Raw genomic sequence first — 18,659 nt, 5'->3', positions numbered from 1 at the left:
ATGTCAAGGTCACTACATCAATGGTTCTCCACCTGAGCTGCATTTTAGGATCTTCTCGGAAGATATTGAGAGTACTGAAGTTGAGTCCCGCCCCTCAGTAATTCTGATTTAAGTTATTTAAACTCCCCATGCTATAAGTAGCAAGGACCTAGGGTTAACAGACCTTTACATATACAAAAAAAGAAAACAATCGGATAGTTTCTTTTTTTTTAAAGATTTATTTTATTTTATTTTATTTTATTCATTTGAGAGAGATATATACAGAGAGAGAGAACATGAGCAGGGGGAGAGGCAGGAGAGGGAGAAGCAGGCTCCCCGCTGAGCCAAGAGCCCAATGCGGGGCTCGATCCCAGAACTCTGGGATCATGACCTAAGCAGAAGGCAGATGTTTAACCGTCTGAGCCGCCCTGGCGCCGAAATCGGATAGTTTATTAAAGGAAATTGCGGAAAATATCTCAATAAATGACTCTTCTTAGGAAAGTAATAGCATGCAACACCAAATTCCCGGATGCCAAGTCAGTCTCCGAGCGACGGAGGCCCCGCCCCTGCCTATCCTTGACACGCCCCTCAGGCGGGACCTAGCCCGCTTCGCCACGCCCATCACCTCCTCTCCTTCCTTTTCTACGGGGTCGACTTCCGGCGTGGAGTTTGTCACGTGCCCGGAAATGGGAAGTGGTGGCTGAACGGCTCAATTGAGCTCGTCCTAGTAGCGGTGGCCGTCCCGGCCTTGTCCGGTCTCTGTCTTGGAGGACCCGCCTCGGCACAGCCGGGCTCGGTCCGGCCTTGCGGTAAGCCTTGGGTCGTGGCTGCCCAGTAGTTCCGGCGGCGGTGGGCAGATGAGCAGACAGGCGGGCGCCAAGGTCTGAGGCGGCGCTTCAGTCCCGCTGCTGGCTCCGCGTCCGGGGTCGGGTACCTGTCTCTCCGCCGCCTGGCCTCCCTTCCTTTCCCCGCCTGTCAGGGTAAGGCGCAGAGGCCGCTGGGAGCATCCACCAATTCCTCGTTGCTCTAGGGGCTGGGAGACCAATTCTGACGCGTCCCTTCCCGGTTTCACCCATAAGAACCAGATTGCATTGGTGCAAAATGGCCCTGGTCATTTGCTCTTTGGCGTGGACCAGGAGAGGAGGACGTGACAGTGCCTTCTTTGTCCAAATCCACATTTTCTTCTAGATCTCTGAAGCGCATTCCCCTGTCTCTGTGCACAGTTTTCTCTTGTGGTTGACAATGCTCCACTTGCTGAGTTGCCTCGATAGCATATAGGGCCCAACCCATGCGGACTCTCACAATGACAAGCTCTTTGTCACGCAGTGTAATGGTCCAACTGAGTTTAAGGTAACAAGAACCAGTACAGAAAACAGTGGCTGACTACTTCTGGAACGTGGTCAGACATGGATTCTTAAACCTGGAAAATAGTTTTAGAGGATCTCTAGTGATTTATTCACTGACTTAAACAAAAGTACTCTAAAGACTCAACCCTTAGAATGTAAATGCCACTGAGGCACGATGTTCTTGTCTTCCTGAACATGCCCGTCATATTCATCTCTAATGTAGTATAGTGCATGGCACTTAGTAGGCATCAGTATTTGCTGAATGAATAAGGGTCACATAGTGCTTTCCATTGTGCCTAACTCCTTTATGAGGTATAACCAGTCCTCTCTTGCTTTACACTTCCCATACACTCATTGTTGCTTTCGACCAAAGAGGGACTGTGTGGTAAAGGTTGGCCACTATTACTCATTTGACCAGTTTTTACTATTCAGTTCAGGTGATCTCAAGAGGTATTTGCTGAGTACCTGCTAAGAAAGAACACAGAACTATGCTGGAGCATCTTTTCCTCTCTCTCTCTCTTTCAAGCAAGTTCTTGAGATCTACAAGCTTATGATAACCAATTGGACAGCAAGTGCTTGATTTTGTGGGAAATACAAATAGTGCTCTAGCAATTGAGAGGAGAGATCAGTTTGGATTAAGATCATTATTGAATCAATTCTCATAAACCATGAAGTGTAATTAGGGTTTGGATAGATGATACTCCCTGCATGGAAAAGCACTAAGCAAAGATGCAAAGACTGCACCTAGAAGAGGGCTTGGACTGGAAGATCTGTATTTGGGAAACTTAGGAAAATGTTGAGCAGGAGCATGTGGTGATGAAAGCTATGTTTTAATATTATTTGTTTATCCAGGGTTTGGGGATTGTGGAAACTTGAAAAGAGATAACTAGATACTGAAATAATGGATGTAGTTGATGTGAACCTGGATTAGTGTGTTAGCAGTGGGGACAGAAAGGAAGGGTAAATTATATGTAGATGAGGGGAAATCAGAAGAATGTGGCAGCAGATTTCATGTTGACAATGGAGGAGGAGAATCAAATATGACTGATTTTGAACCCAGACATTTGCTTACAGATGAGAGAGTTGGAAAGGGGAATCAGGGAAACTATAGTTGTCATGTCATTTGGTGCTATCATTTTGCTTAATTTTGAAATGCCTGCTATGTCTTTGCCAAGTTCTAGGAATACAAAGATGAAGAAGGTATGATCCTTTCCTACAAAGAGCTACTTTTAATGGGAGAAAGACTACAACTAACTAGAAAATAGGGTTTGTAAGTGCTATGTTAGCAGAGTAGAGGGTATGTTTGAGAAGTGTAAAAGAATTATTCTTTGTGTGTGTGTGACTACTTCACAGAAGAGGTGACATTTTAGCAGGATCCTGAAGAATGAGTTGGAATTTCCTAGGAGGAAAAGAATTACAGGAAAAGGAAATTGCATGAACAAAGCCCAGAGATAGAGAAGTAAAGTGGCCATTATCCAGTGTAGCTTGATCGTAGGGTGGAGTAAAGCTTTTAAATCAGTGTCTAGGCCCTGGAACATACTAAGTGATTAGGAACATGGGCACAAAATTTTGCAATAGGTGGAAAGGATGTTAGGATGGGTGAAGATGTAAAGAGATGGAGAAGAAAGCAACTGGGAAAGACTGTACTCCATGGCTTCTAAATCTTCTGCCGCATAGATGGTGACATCATTTGCTGACACTAGCGTTGGGGATTGAAGAAGATAAATAAGATTTGCAACACACTGATGGGGAATAGGAAGAGGAGTCATCAAAGGAAATGTTAAAGGGTTGCTGAGCAACAGTGGAAGTCTAGCTTTGAACAGATTTAGCTATTTGTAATGAATGCAGTGAACATAGATACATGGCCTTCTTAAGTGGTATATAGTAGCCCATAAGAAGTGGGGAAAAATACAGTTCATGGAGATTGATAAAACATGGTGAACAAGTCTACAAACAGTAAGATAATTGAAGGAGCGTGTGGGTGAACACTGCCTCCAGGCTAGGTTGGAAAAGAAATTAAGCTTGGAGAAGCCAGATAGATAATGAGAACAGGAAGGAGGGGGAGGTCAGAAGACTAGAGGCTAAGATGAGGTGGAAAAGGAATGGAAGTGGGAAGATGTGATTTTTTGTGAGAAAAGCAATTTTTTGACTTGGAGCAGAGATCAAAATTTCACAGATTGAGTAAAATATAAGAGATCCCTGGTTTCCAAAAGTGTCAATGTATTATAAAAATTTATTCTATGTCATTTATTTGAAATTCATAGTTTCTTAATTTTCCCATAGAAAGAGTGTTAGAAGTTAATTTCCTAAGCAAGTTCACATGTATGAAATACCACACATTTGCACTGGAAAATAGTAATATACATACATACAAATATATATATTTAAAAATAAAGTTGAAAAGAGATTTTAAAAAGTATTTAACTTAAGTTGGTATTTGAAAAAAGACATTGAATTTAGTGAGAAAAAGGAGATAAGTGGAAACCTCTTTATAATAGCTTTATTGAGATATAATTTGTATACTATAAAATTCACCCTCTCAAGTGTATAATTCAGTAGTCTTTAGTATATTCACAAGGTTACACAACCATCACTACTATCAAATTCAAGGGCATTTTCATCACCCCAAAAGAAACCCCATACCCATTAACAGTCTTTCTTGCCCCTAGCCCCTGGCAGCCACAAATCATTTTGTCTTTATGCATTTGTCTACTCTGGACATTTCATGTAAGCAGAATCATAACATATGTGGTCTTTTAACTGGCTTCTTTCACTTAGCATAATGTTTTCAAGTTTCATCAATGTTGTAGCATATATCAGTACTTCGTTCCTTTTTTATGGCCAAATAATACTCCACAGTATAGATGTACTTCGTTTTGTTGTATCAGTTCATTAATTGGTGGATATTTGAGTTGTTTCTGTTTTTTTGGCTATCGTCAATAATGCTGCTATGAACATTTATGTACAAGTTTTTGTGTGGACATATATTTTGAGTTCTCTTGAGTATGTATCTAGGAATGGAATTGGTGGGTCATATGGTAATTTCATATTTAAGTTTTTGAGGAACTGTCAAACTGTTTTTCCAAAGTAGCTGCACCATTTTACAATCACCAACCATGTATGAAAGAGTTCTTTTTCTCCACATCTTTACCAACACTTGTCTTTTTAATGTTAGTCATTCTAGTGAGTGTAAAGTGATAGTTAGCACATTTGGTTTTGGTTTGCATTTCCCTAGTGGTTAATGATGTTGAGCATCTTTTCGTGTGCTTATTGGCCATTTGTATATTTTCTTTGGAGAAATGTCTATTCAAATCCTTTGCTCAGTTTTTAATTGTGTTATTTGTTTTTTTATTGTTGAGTTGTAAGAGCTCCTTATATAGGAAATTTATATTTAAAGATTGAGCATGGGTTTTTATTTTTTTTCATATCATAATATTTGGTAAGCACTTCCAGAGATTTTAGAGTTTGATAACGTTCGTTCTCTAATTTCTTTTCCAATCATATGACTTTTTATTTTCATGAAGTTGATGTGTTGATATATGAAGTCATTCTTCCTATGCTTATTAGCCATAAATAAGATAATTTTTAAAATCATAAATGAAACAATATGAGATAGAATGATTTTGAGAATGAGCTTAATATCTATACTCTCCATTTTTTTCAGCTGATTAAGAATGACAGCAATCAAGCATGCATTACAAAGAGACATTTTTACACCAAATGATGAACGCCTGCTGAGTATTGTCAACGTTTGCAAAGCAGGAAAAAAGAAAAAGAACTGTTTTTTGTGTGCCACAGGTGGGTATTTAGTAAGAAAAAGCTCTTGTTTGGCATTCTTTTATTGTTTTATTCCCCAGGGGACTTTTCCCCCTTGTTTTTAATATTCTCATTGTCTCGGGATGCCTGGGTAGCTCAGTCAGTTAAGCATCTGCCTTCTGCTTAGGTCGTGGGACCAGGTCCCACATCAGGCTCCTTGCTCAGCAGGGAGCCTGCTTCTCCCTCTGCCTGTCACTCCCCCTGCTTGTGCTCTCTCTCTCTCTGACAAAATAAGTAAATAAAATCTTTATATATATTCTCATTGTCTTTATAATTGGAAAAACTCTTGGGCCAACAAATTCATTTTTAAAGTTGTCTTTAATTATATATTGAGTAGATAAAATGGAATCTATAGTATATATAAGGTTCAAAGACTAACCATACAGGGAACACTCACATGCTTATCACCCAGTGTAAGAATATTACCATTACCTTTGAAGTGTCCTGTGTATCGTTCCCTAATCCCATTCCCTTCCCTCACTCATTAAGAGGTAATTAGTATCCTGAATTTTGGTTCAGTCTTTCCTTGCTTTTATCATTTTACTATATATGTTTGTAATCTCAAATAACATATTATTTAGTTTTGCATGTCTTTGAAATTTACACGAATTGAATCATAGTGCATATATCCTTTTGTGACTTTTTCCACTCAACATTATGTTCATGTTCATGAGTTTTCTCTTTTTTCATATAACTGTAATTCTTTCGTTTTCACTCCTGTGGAGTTTTCTACTCTATGAGAGTACCAGTTTACTTAAGCATCCTACCAGTGATGAACATTAGGTTTGTTTTCCAGTTTTAATGTTCAGACAGCACTTCTGTGAACATGTTTGTCCTTGTGTCCTCGTGTATACAGGCAAGAATTTTCTAGGGTAGATACTAAATGTAAAATTGCTGAGTCATAGGCATGTAAATGCTCAACACTACTCTAATACCAAATTATTTTCAAAAGTAGTTACACTGGTTTTCAATTCCACAAGCAGTGTTGTTTGGAGTTCTTTCTCTGGAGTTCTTTCTCTACATCCTACTTAAAACTTGGTTTTGACACTTGGTTTTGGCAGACTTAATTGATTCCAACCTGGTGGAAATAGTACATAAAATAGTATCTCTATGTGGTTTTAAATTTCACTTCTCTATGGGCGCCTGGGTGGCTCAGTTGTTAAGTGTCTGCCTTCGGCTCAGGTCATGATCCCAGTGTCCTGGGATCGAGTCCCACATCAGGCTCCCTGCTCGGCAGGAAGCCTGCTTCTCTCTCTCCCATTCCCCCTGCTTGTGTTCCTGCTCTCGCTATCTCTCTCTCTGTCAAATAAATAAATAAAATCTTAAAAAAAAAAAAAAAATTCACTTCCCTATTAATGATGAAATTAAGCATCTTTTCATGAATTTATTGGCCATTTAGTTTCCTTGTCTTAGAAATTTGCCTTAAAACCTTTTGCTCATTTCTCTGTTGTGTTGGTTGTCCTTTTACTGATTTGTACAAATTCTGTATATTTACTAATCCTGTGTTGGTTATATGCATCCCAGTTTGTGGCTTGTGTATTAGCTTTTTGATACTTTTTTTTTTAAAGATTTTATTTATTTATCTGACAGAGAGAGACACAACGAGAGAGGGAACATAAGCAGGGGGAATGGGAGAGGGAGAAGCAGGTTTCCTGCTGAGCAGGGAGCCTGATATGGGGCTCAATCCCAGGACCCCGGGATCATGACCTGAGGTGAAGGCAGATGCTTAATGATTAAGTCACCCAGGCACCCCAGCTTTTGATACTTTTTAATGAAATTTATAATTCTAATGAAATCACATTAATCAATCTGATCCTTTATGGCTTCCACTTTTTTATCTTATTTAAGATATACTTTCCTAGAAGGGTGCCTCTTGGTTGGTTGAGCGTTCAACTCTTGATCTCAGCTCAGGTCTTGATCTCAGGGTTATGAGTTCAAGCCCCACATTGGGCTTGATGCTGGGTGTGGAGCCTACTTAAAAAAAAAAAAAAAAAAAGATGTACTTTCCTGGAGTAACAGAAGTATTCTCCTATACTATGTTCTAAAAGTTTTATAATTTTGTCATTCACATTCTAGTATTTAATTTACCTGTTTCCATGTTTGTAGTGATGAATGTGAATGTACCTATTTCTGGTCTCTCCTATATCTGGTTTTTATTTTGTCTTGTTTTGGTTCTTTATTCTTCTACCTAAATTTTAGAATCCACTTGGCAAGTGCCAGATTTTGTTGGGATTTTAATTGGAATTGTTTTGAATATGTAGTTCAGTTCAAAAAGAACTTGCATTTTTATGAGTCTTCTTGTCCATGGAAATGGTGTAGTTCTCCATTTACCTAGGTCTTCTTTAATGCCTTTCAATAAGTTTTACAGTTTTAAAGGCTTTCAATAAGTTATATAGTTTTAAAGGTTTTGCCCATATGTTGTATTTATTCCTAGATTTTTGATACTATCATAAATAATAACTTATTAGCACTAATACATCTTTAAGACTTTAATTTTTTAAAGATTTATTTATTTATTTGTCAGAGAGAGAGAGCACAAGCAGGGGGAGTGGGAGAGGGAGAAGCAGGCTTCCTGACGAGCAGGGAGCCCGATGTGGGACTCCATCCCAGGGAGTCTGGGATCATGACCTGAGCCAAAGGCAGACGCTTAACGACTGAGCCACCCAGGCGCCCTGTTCCTGATTTTTTACTTTTTTTTCTTTTTGGTTTTTTATCACTGGATGTTCAATTTTATCAAATGCTTTTTCTTTTTTTAAAAAAATCTTTTATTATGTTAATCACCATACATTACATCATTAGTTTTTGGGTTTTTTTTAAAGATTTCATTTATTTATTTGACAGAGAGAGAGACAGTGAGTGAGGGAACACAAGCAGGGGGAGTGGGAGAGGGAGAAGCAGGCTTCCCACTGAGCAGGGAGCCTGATGCAGGGCTCGATTCCAGAACCCTGGGATCATGACCTGAGCCAAAAGCAGACGCTTAACGACTGAGCCACCCAGGCGCCCCACATCATTAGTTTTTGATGTAATGTTCCATGATTCATTGTTTGCATATAACACCCAGTGCTCCACGCAGAACGTGCCGTCTTTAATACCCATCACCAGGCTAACCCATCCTCCCACGCCCCCCCCCCCAGAACGCTCAGTTTTTCAGAGTCCATTGTCTCTCATGGTTCGTCTCCCCCTCCCATTTCCCCCCTTCATTCTTCTCCTGCTATCTTCTTTTTTTTTAACGTATATTGTATTATTTGTTTCAGAGGTACAGATCTGTGATTCAGCAGTCTTCCACAATTCACAGTGCTCACCATAGCACATACCCTCCCCAATGTCTATCACCCAGCCACCCCATCCCTCCCACCCGCCACCACTCCAGCAACCCTCAGTTTGTTTCCTGAGATTAAGAATTCCTCAGATCAGTGAGGTCATATGATACATGTCTTTCTCTGATTGACTTATTTCGCTCAGCATAACACCCTCCAGTTCCATCCACGTCATTGCAAATGGCAAGATCTCATTCCTTTTGATGGCTGCATAATATTCCATTGTGTATATATACCACATCTTCTTTATCCATTCATCTGTTGATGGACATCTTGGCTCTTTCCACAGTTTGGCTATTGTGGACATTGCTGCTATAAACATCGGGGTGCACGTACCCCTTCGGATCCCTACATTTGTATCTTTGGGGTAAATACCCAGTAGTGCAATTGCTGGATTGTAGGGTAGCTCTATTTTCAACTTTTTGAAGAACCTCCATACTGTTTTCCAGAGTGGCTGCACCAGCTTGCATTCCCACCACCAGTGTAGGAGGGTTCCCCTTTCTCCGCATCCCCGCCAACATCTGTCGTTTCCTGACTTGTTAATTTTAGCCATTCTGACTGGTGTGAGGTGGTATCTCATTGAGGTTTTGATTTGGATTTCCCTGATGCCGAGCGATGTTGAGCACTTTTTCATGTGTCTGTTGGCCATTTGGATGTCTTCTTTGGAAAAATGTGTCTTCATATCTTCTGCCCATTTCTTGATTGGATCATTTGTTCTTTGGGTGTTGAGTTTGATAAGTTCTTTATAGATTTTGGATACTAGCCCTTTATCTGATATGTCATTTATCAAATGCTTTTTCAAATCACTGAGATTATCATATACTTCCTTAATTTATTAGTGTGGTGAGTAATTGTACTTGGCTTTTCAAATGATAAATTGAGTTCTTGGGATAACCTAACTCAATCATGATGTACCATATGCCATCAATTATACAGTATATTATTTTATGTACCACTTAAAAAAATGCTATGATATTGCATCAATTGTTAGGACATATTCTGATTTCAGAGATGTTAAAATGTGGGGAAAAAATGTACATCTCAGAATTGGTGAAATGAAATACTATCTTTTGTATATGGCCTTGGATTAAGCTTGCCATTGCCGTATTTGTTTGTAGTTATTTGTATATTTGTAGTTATAAGATTTTTCACCCATGTTCATTAATGGCATGGTCCTATAATTTTCTTTTGTACACTATCTTTGTCCTTACAACCAAAGCAATAAAGTAAGTTGGGAGTGTTCCCTTGTTTTCTGTACAGTGGAATAGTTTTTTATGTTTGGGATGTTTCCTTGAAAACTTGGCAAAAGATACCAGTAAAACTGTGTTGGACTAGGTTTTGGGGAAGAGATTTTTCACTTACTAATGCAATTTCTTTAATGCTTATAGAATTTTCTGTATTTTCTGTTCTTAAGTCAGTTTTGGTAAGTTACATTTTTTAGAGATTCAACCACTTCATCTAAATTTTTAAATGTACTGGTGTTCAATCCATCCACTATTCTGCTGACAGTGATTTTTAGAAACAAATTAGAGCATGTCATTTCCCTAATTAAAATCCTCTAAGAGCACCTCCACAACCCCAAAGGCCCTTTGTGATCTGAACTTTCATCTTTTTTTGTAACTTCATTTCCATCCACTCTATTGCACGAACAATCCATACTGAACCACTTAGCGTGGTTCTGAAATGGTGTTAGGCTCTTTCAAGCCCCTTTGGCTTCACATATATCAGTCATTCTTTAGAGCTCATACTATTCTTTCAAAACTGGTCTGCAGCTTTACTTCACAAGGAACCTGCCTCTGACCCTGTTATCTGACTTAGATGTTCCCTTTGATGCTCTGAGCATTCCTCAGTCATGGCAGATATTAGGAAATACTACTCCTGTTTTAGTGTCATGTACATGCACCTGACAGCTGTATTTGCAATGAGTGGATGAATGGATGAAAAATAAGTGAGTATTTCTGATGAAAGTGTGTTTTACTCAACAGTGACAACTGAACGCCCTGTGCAGGTGAAGATGGTCAAAGTCAAGAAATCTGATAAAGGAGATTTCTACAAAAGGCAGATTGCTTGGGCCCTTCGAGACCTTGCTGTGGTAGATGCCAAGGATGCTATTAAAGTATGTTTTTCTTAGTTCTTTGACCTATGTTCAGAAAGCGTCTTTCATTTTCTAATGTAGTAGTATGGCTTCTAAGATGATCTAAACTTCTTGTTTTGTAACCCTCTCCTCTACCAACTCACCAAGAATTAGTCTAAAGTGTATTATTAAACCTTCCATTCTCCCACTCTTCAGTCTCAAGCTACTAAATAAGTCTGTATGCATGTTGTTTCATTGTTTTTGCTTTTTTTGAGCTTTAGTTAATGTTTGTGCACAAATTATGTACACAGGAGCAAAATAACTATTTATTTTGGTATTTAGGTTAGGTATATTTAGTATAAAATCCATGTATTAGTACACATTTTAAAGTGTTGTGAGTAGTTTTTTAAAAGCCTTCATTGTTTTGGTAAAACCTAGTTCAACATCATGTGTAACACTATAACCAAAGTGAGTCTTCCTTAGTTCATCTTCATGAATTAATGTAGCAACATCAGCTGAGGCAACCAGGCTAGACTTTTGAGGCCATGGTTTCGTATTTGTGGCTCAAGTAAAGGAAGTGGTGGTGAGTTACACACCTTATTTTCAGGAACTTAAAGAATAAGATATAAGAATGTAAATACTATACTTTTCACTGAAGCCACACTCAAACTTTAAGAAAATTGAATAATGTAATAATCATGTTAAAGGACCACATTTATTTCTGACAAGTCAAGGCTTTTCACAGCAATACCCTTTTTTCAAAAAAATTAAGTAGAGCTCCTCTGGTGAAATTCAGTCCTCCTTCCCTTCAGCCTCTCTAACCCTGCCCTGCATCTTCCTTCCGCAGGAATGTTTTGCATCACACCCACTTGTGATGGGGCTGATAGCAAGGCTTACATTAATGTAACTGCAGGTGCCCTTTGACTTAACCCTTGAAGTCTCACACATTTACTTAAAAGGCACAAAGAAATAGAAGCTACCTTTGAGGAGCAATCCAATAAAATAAAAGTCTGACTTTACCGTTTTACCTGGTACAGACTCTGGGGAACTAAAGGCTAGACAAATTGACAGGCAGTTGGCTAGAGTGTAAAATATTTTTTAAATGAAGCAAAAACAACTTTAGGAGAGCTTTGCTTGTCTAGAATATGCAATTCAGAATTCAGATTTCTAACAAATGTGGCAAATGCCTTTATTTTTTTTAAGATTTTATTTATTTATTTATTTATTTATTTATTTATTTATTTATTTATTTATTTGACAGAGAAAGACACAGCAAGAGAGGGAACACAAGCAGGGGGAGTGGGAGAGAGAGAAGCAGGCTCCCCGCTGAGCAGGGAACCCGGCTCAATCCCAGGACTCTGGTTTCATGACCTGAGCCGAACGCAGACGCTTAAGGACTGAGACACCCAGGCGCCCCTTTAAGTATTTTAGTCACACTGGGCCACTGCTGCTTTATCCCTAAGGGGCACCCAAAACACTTTAATAAATTATTTAATAAATTCTGTTACCATGGGAAAAGATCAAGAGTAGAGACTTTCTTGGTAGGTTTCTGTTTTGGTTTTTTTGTTTTGTTTTGTTTTTTAATTTTATTTTATTATGTTAATCACCATTCATTACATCATTAGTTTTTGATGTAGTGTTCCATGATTCATTGTTTGTGTATAACACCCAGTGCTCCATTCAGTACGTGCCCTCTTTAATACCCATCCCAGGCTAACCCATCCCCCCAGCCCCCTCCCCTCTAGAACCCTCAGTTTGTTTCTCAGAGTCCATAGTCTCTCATGGTTCGTCTCCCCGTCCGATTTCCCCCCTTCATTTTTCCCTTCCTACTATCTTTTTTTTTTTTTTTAACATATATTGTATTATTTGTTTGAGAGGTACAGGTCTATGATTCATCAGTCTTCCACAATTCACAGCACTCACCATAGCACATACCCTCCCCAATGTCTATCACCCAGCCACCCCATCCCTCCCACCCGCCACCACTCTAGCAACCCTCGTTTGTTTCCTGAGATTAAGAGTTCCTCATAGTCCCGCATTGGGCTCCCTGCTCTGCAGGGAGCCTGCTTCTCCCTCTCCATCTGCCTGCTTCTTTGCCTATTTGTGCTCTCTCTCTATCTCTCTGTCAAATAAATAAATAAAATCTTTAAAAAAAAAAAAAAGAATTCCTCATATCAGTGAGGTCATATGATACATGTCTTTCTCTGATTGACTTACTTCGCTCAGCATAACACCTTCCAGTTCTATCCACGTCGTTCCAAATGGCAAGATCTCATTCCTTTTGATTGCTGCATAATATTCCATTGTATATATATACCACCTCTTCTTTATTGATTTCATCTGTTGATGAACATCTTGGCTCTTTCCACAGTTTGGCTATTGTGGACATTGCTGCTGTAAACATCGGGGTGCACGTACCCCTTCGGATCCCTACATTTGTATCTTTGGGGTAAATACCCAGTAGTGCAATTGCTGGATTGTATGGTAGCTCTATTTTCAACTTTTTGAAGAACCTCCATACTGTTTTCCAGAGTGGCTGCACCAGCTTGCATTCCCACCACCAGTGTAGGAGGGTTCCCCTTTCTCTGCATCCGCACTAACATCTGTTGTTTCCTGACTTGTTAATTTTAGCCATTCTGACTGGTGTGAGGTGGTATCTCATTGAGGTTTTGATTTGGATTTCCCTGATGCTGAGCAATGTTGAGCACTTTTTCATGTGTCTGTTGGCCATTTGGATATCTTCTTTGGAAAAATGTGTCTTCATATCTTCTGCCCATTTCTTGATTGGATCATTTGTTCTTTGGGTGCTGAATTTGATAAGTTCTTTATAGATTTTGGATACTAGCCCTTTATCTGATATGTCATTTACAAATATCTTCTCCCATTCTGTCGGTTGTCTTTTGGTTTTGTAGACTGTTTCTTTTGCTGTGCAAAAGCTTTTTATCTTGATGAAGTCCCAATAGGTCATTTTTGCCCTTGCTTCCTTTGCCTTTGGCGATGTTTCTAGGAAGAAGTTGCTACAGCTGAGGTTGAAGAGGTTGCTGCCTGTGTTCTTCTATAAGATTTTGATGGACTCCTGTCTCACATTTAGGCCTTTCAACCATTTTGAGTCTATTTTTGTGTGTGGTGTAAGGAAATGGTCCAGTTTCATTCTTCTGCATGTGGCTGTCTAATTTTCCCAACACCATTTCTTGAAGACTTTTTTCCATTGGACATTCTTTCCTGCTTTGTCGAAGATTACTTGACCATAGAGTTGAGGGTCCATTTCTGGGCTCTCTATTCTGTTCCATTGATCTGTGTGTCTATTTTTGTGCCAGTACCATACTGTCTTGATGATTGCAACTTTGTAATAGATCTTGAAGTTCGGAATTGTGATGCCACCAGCTTTGCTTTTCTTTTTCAACATTCCTCTGGCTATGCAGGGTCTTTTTTGGTTCCATACAAATTTTAGGATTATTTGTTCCATTTCTTTGAAAATAGTTGATGGTATTTTGATGGGGATTATATTAAATGTGTAGATTGCTCTAGGTAGCACTGACATCTTCACAATATTTGTTCTTCCAATCCATGAGCATGGAACCTTTTTCCATTTCATTGTGTCTTCCTCAATTTCTTTCATGAGTATTCTATAGTTTTCTGAGTACAGATCCTTTGCCTCTTTGGTTAGATTTATTCCTAAGTATCTTTTGGTTTTGGGTGCAATTGTAAATGGGATTGACTCCTTAATTTCTCTTCTTTCTGCCTTGTTGGTGTATATAAATGCAACTAATTCCTGTGCATTGATTTTCTATCCTGCCACTTTACTGAATTCCTGTATGAGTTCTAGCAGTTTTGGGGTGGAGTCTTTTGGGTTTTCCACATGAAGTATCATATCATCTGCAAAGTGTGAGAGTTTCACTTCTTTGCCGATTCGGATGCCTTTTATTTCTTTTTGTTGTCTGATTGCTGTGGCTAGGACTTCTAGTACTATGTTGAATAGCAGTGGTGATAGTGGACATCCCTGCCGTGTTCCTGACCTTAGGGGAAAAGCTCTCTATGTTTCCCCACTGAGGATGATATTCGCTGTGAGCTTTTCATAGATGGCTTTTATGATATTGAGGTATGTACCCTCTGTCCCTACACTCTGAAGAGTTTTAATCAAGAAAGGATGCTGTACTTTGTCAAATGCTATTTCTGCATCTATTGAGAGGATCATATGGTTCTTGTTCTTTCTTTCATTAATGTATTGTATCACATTGATTGATTTGTGGATGTTGAACCAATCTTGCAGCCCAGGAATAAATCCCACTTGGTTATGGTGAATAATTATTTTAATGTACTGTTGGATCCTATTGGCTAGTATTTTGGTGAGAATTTTTGCATCCATGTTCGTTAGGGATATTGGTCTGTAGTTCTCCTTTTTGATGGGGTGTTTTTCTGGTTTGGGGATCAAAGTAATGCTGGCCTCATTAAATGAGTTTGGAAGTTTTCCTTCCAATTCTATTCTTTGAAACAGCTCAGAAGAATAGGTATTAAGTCTTTAAACGCTTGGTAAAATTCCCTTGGGAAGCCATCTGGCCCTGGGCTCTTGTTCGTTGGGAGATTTTTGATTACTGCTTCAATTTTCTTAGTGGTTATGGGTCTGTTCAGGTTTTCTATTTCTTCCTGGTTCAGTTTTGGTAGTTTATACGTCTCTAGGAATGCATGCATTTCTTCCAGATTATCTAATTTGCTGGCATATAGTTTCTCATAATATGTTCTTATAATTGTTTGTATTTCTTTGGTGGTGGTTGTGATCTCTCCTTTCATTCATGATTTTATTTATTTGGGTCCTTTCTCTTTTCTTTTTGATAAGTCTGGCCAGGGGTTTATCAGTCTTATGAATTCTTTCAAAGAACCAGCTCCTAGTTTTGTTGATCTGTTCTACTGTTCTTTTGGTTTCTATTTCATTGATTTCTGCTCTGATCTTTACTATTTCTCTTCTCCTGCTGGGTTTAGGCTTTATTTGCTGTTCTTTCTCGAGCTCCTTTAGGTGTAGGGTTAGGTTGTTATTTGAGACCTTTCTTGTTTCTTGAGAAAGGCTTGTATTGTTATATACTTTCCTCTCAGGACCACCTTTGCTGCATCCCAAAGATTTTGAACAGTTGTATTGTCATTTTCATTGGTTTCCATGAATTTTTTTAATTCTTCTTTAATTTCCTGGTTGACCCATTCATTCTTTTGTAGGATGCTCTTTAGCCTCCATGTATTTGAGCTCTTATCGACTTTCCTCTTGTGACTGAGCTCTAGTTTCAAAGCATTGTGGTCCGAAAATATGCAGGGAATGATCCCAGGCTTTTGGTACCGGTTGAGACCTGATTTGTGACTAGGATGTGATCTATTCTGGAGTATGTTCCATGGGACTAGAGAAGAATGTGTATTCTTCTCTATTTGGTCCAGTGTGTCATTTAAAGTCTGTATTTCCTTGTTCATCTTTTGCTTAGATGATCTGTCCATTTCAGTGAGGGGGGTGTTAAAGTCCCCTACTATTATTTTTTTCTCTTTTTTTTTAATTTTATTTATTTATTTTTAAAGATTTTATTTATTTGACAGAGAGAGACACAGCAAGAGAGGGAACCAAGCAGGGGGAGTGGGAGAGAGAGAGGCAGGCTTCCCACAGAGCAGGGAGCCTGATGAGGGGCTCGATCCCAGGACCCTGGGATCATGACCTGAGCCGAAGGCAGATGCTTAACAACTGAGCCACCCAGGCGCCCCAAGTCCCCTACTATTATTGTATTGTTATCGATGCGTTTCTTTGATATTGTTATTAATTGGCTTATATAATTGGCTGATCCCATGTTAGGGGAATAGATATTTACAATTGTTAGATCTTCTTGTTGGATAGACCCTTTAAGTAGGATATTGTGTCCTTCCTTATCTCTTGTTATAGTGTTTGGTTTAAAATCTAATTTGTCTGATAAAAGGATTGCCACCCCAGCTTTCTTTTGATGTCCATTAGCATGGTAAATGGTTTTCCACCCCCTCACTTTCAATCTGGAGGTGTCTTTGGGTCTAAAATGAGTCTCTTGCAGACAGCATATCAATGGATCTTGTTTTTTTATCCAATCTGATCCCCTGTCACTTTTGATTGGGGCATTTAGCCCATTTACATTCAGGGTAACTATTGAAAGATATTAATTTAGTGCCATTGTATTGCTTGTGATGTGACTGTTCTGTCTATTGTCTGTGTTCTTTCTGGTCTATGTTACTTTTAGGCTCTCTCTTTGCTTAGAGGACCCCTTTCAATATTTCCTGTAGGGCTGGTTTTGTGTTTGCAAATTCCTTTAGTTTTTGTTTGTCCTGGAAGCTTTTTATCTCTCCTTCTATTTTCAGTGACAGCCTGGCTGGATATAGTATTCTTAGCTGCATATTTTTCTCATTTAGTGCTCTGAATATATCATGCCAGTCCTTTCTAGCCTGCCAGGTCTCTGTGGATAGGTCTGTTGCCAATCTAATGTTTCTACCATTGTAGGTTACAGACATCTTGTCCCAAGCTGCTTTTAGGATTTTCTCTTTGTCTCTGAGACTTGTAAGTTTTACTGTTAAATGTCAGGGTGTTCACCTCTTTTTATTGATTTTGAGGGGGGTTCTTTGTGCCTCCTGGATTTTGATTTCTGTTTCCTTCCCCAAATTAGGGAAGTTCTCTGCTATAATTTGCTCCAATATACCCTTCTGCCCCTCTCTCTCTTTCTTCTTCTTCTGGGATCCCAATTATTCTAATATTGTTTCGTCTTATGGTATCACTTCTCTCTCAAATTCTGCCCTCATGATCCATTAGTTGTTTATCTCTCTTTTTCTCAGCTTCTTTATTCTCCATCATTTGGTCTTATATATAACTAATTCTCTCTTCTGCCTCATTTATCCTAGCAGTTAGAGCCTCCATTTTTTATTGCACCTCATTAATAGCCTTTTTGATTTCGACTTGGTTAGATTTTAGTTCTTTTATTTCTCCAGAAAGGGTTTCTCTAGTAACTTCCATGCTTTTTTTAAGCCCAGCTGGTATCTTTATAATTGTCATTCTGAACTCTAGTTCCGACATCTTACTAAGGTCCGTATTGATTAGGTCCCTGGCAGTCAGTACTGCCTCTTGTTCTTTTTTTTGAGGTGATTTTTTCCATCTTGTCATTTTAAAGATTTTTTTTTATTTGTTTAACACAGAGAGAGAGAGAGCACAAGTAGGCAGAGCAGCAGACAGAGGGAGAAGGAGAAGCAGGCTCTCCACCTAGCAGGGAGCCCAATGCGGGGCTCGATCCCAGGACCCTGGGATCATGACCTGAGCCGAAGGCAGCCACTTAACGACTGAGCCACCCAGGCGCCCCTCGTCTTGTCATTTTATCCAGAGGAGAATAGATGAATGAGAGAACAAAATGCTAACAGGGTAACAACGACCCCAGAAAAATATACACTAAACAAATCAGAAGAGATCTGAAACCGGGGGGAAAGAAAGGGAAAGAAAAAAGGAAGAAAAAAAAGAGAATATGATCAAATATGATCAGGCTGGAGAATAGATCAGTGCGGCATACTAGATTTTGGGCGTATTTTGGTCTTTTAGAAGAAACTGCCTCCCAAAATTTTAAAGAAGGAAAAGCTTATATATTTACAAAAATATGTATTAATATGATGAAGGGATGGAGTATGACTGTGAAGATGAAAATTATAAAAGATTTTATAAAAGGAATTGATAAGATAAGAAGTTGGTTGAAAAAGGAAAGAAGAGAAATTTAAAAAAAAAGGGGGAGAGAATGTGATCAGGCAGGAGAGTAGAACAAAGCCGTACACTAGAGATTTAGGGTATATTTTGGTCTGTTAGAAGAAACTGTATCCCAAAATTTTAAAGAGAGAACAACTTATATATATACCAAAAATAAGGTTAACTACTGTGAAGGGATAGAATATGACTCTAAAAATGAAAAATAAAGAAGATTTTTTAAAAAGGGATTGATAAGATGTTGGTTGAAAAAGGGAAAAAGAAAAAGCTGGACTGTGACCTAAAAAAAAATAAAAGAGAGAGAGAGAAAGGGAAAAAGAAAAAAAAAGAAAATTAAAAAAATTAACTTTGAAAGACTAAAGAATCATGGGAAAAAAGCCATGAATTATATGTGCAGTATT

The 18,659-nt window shown here is 38.8% G+C and overlaps 1 protein-coding gene across 2 annotated transcripts in view; it reads left to right on the top strand.

The window, feature by feature from the left end:
- The first annotated feature begins 659 nt into the window (after positions 1–659).
- Positions 660–18,659, top strand: part of EXOC1 (exocyst complex component 1) — a 68,204-nt gene continuing 50,204 nt past the window's right edge. For both annotated transcript variants that reach the window (XM_035004938.1, XM_035004939.1), the window contains exons 1-3: positions 660–788; positions 4,990–5,123; positions 10,444–10,574. In XM_035004938.1, the coding sequence (XP_034860829.1) occupies positions 5,000–5,123; positions 10,444–10,574 (255 nt within the window). In that variant the 5' untranslated portion in view covers positions 660–788; positions 4,990–4,999. The remainder of the gene's footprint in view (positions 789–4,989; positions 5,124–10,443; positions 10,575–18,659) is intronic.

Source organism: Mirounga leonina, unplaced genomic scaffold, assembly GCF_011800145.1.
Source record: "Mirounga leonina isolate KUSES-001 unplaced genomic scaffold, KU_Mleo_1.0 Mir_129, whole genome shotgun sequence".
NCBI lineage: Eukaryota > Metazoa > Chordata > Mammalia > Carnivora > Phocidae > Mirounga > Mirounga leonina.
Note: the sequence above shows the minus strand (reverse complement) of the source record. Positions and strands in the feature narration are given on the sequence as shown.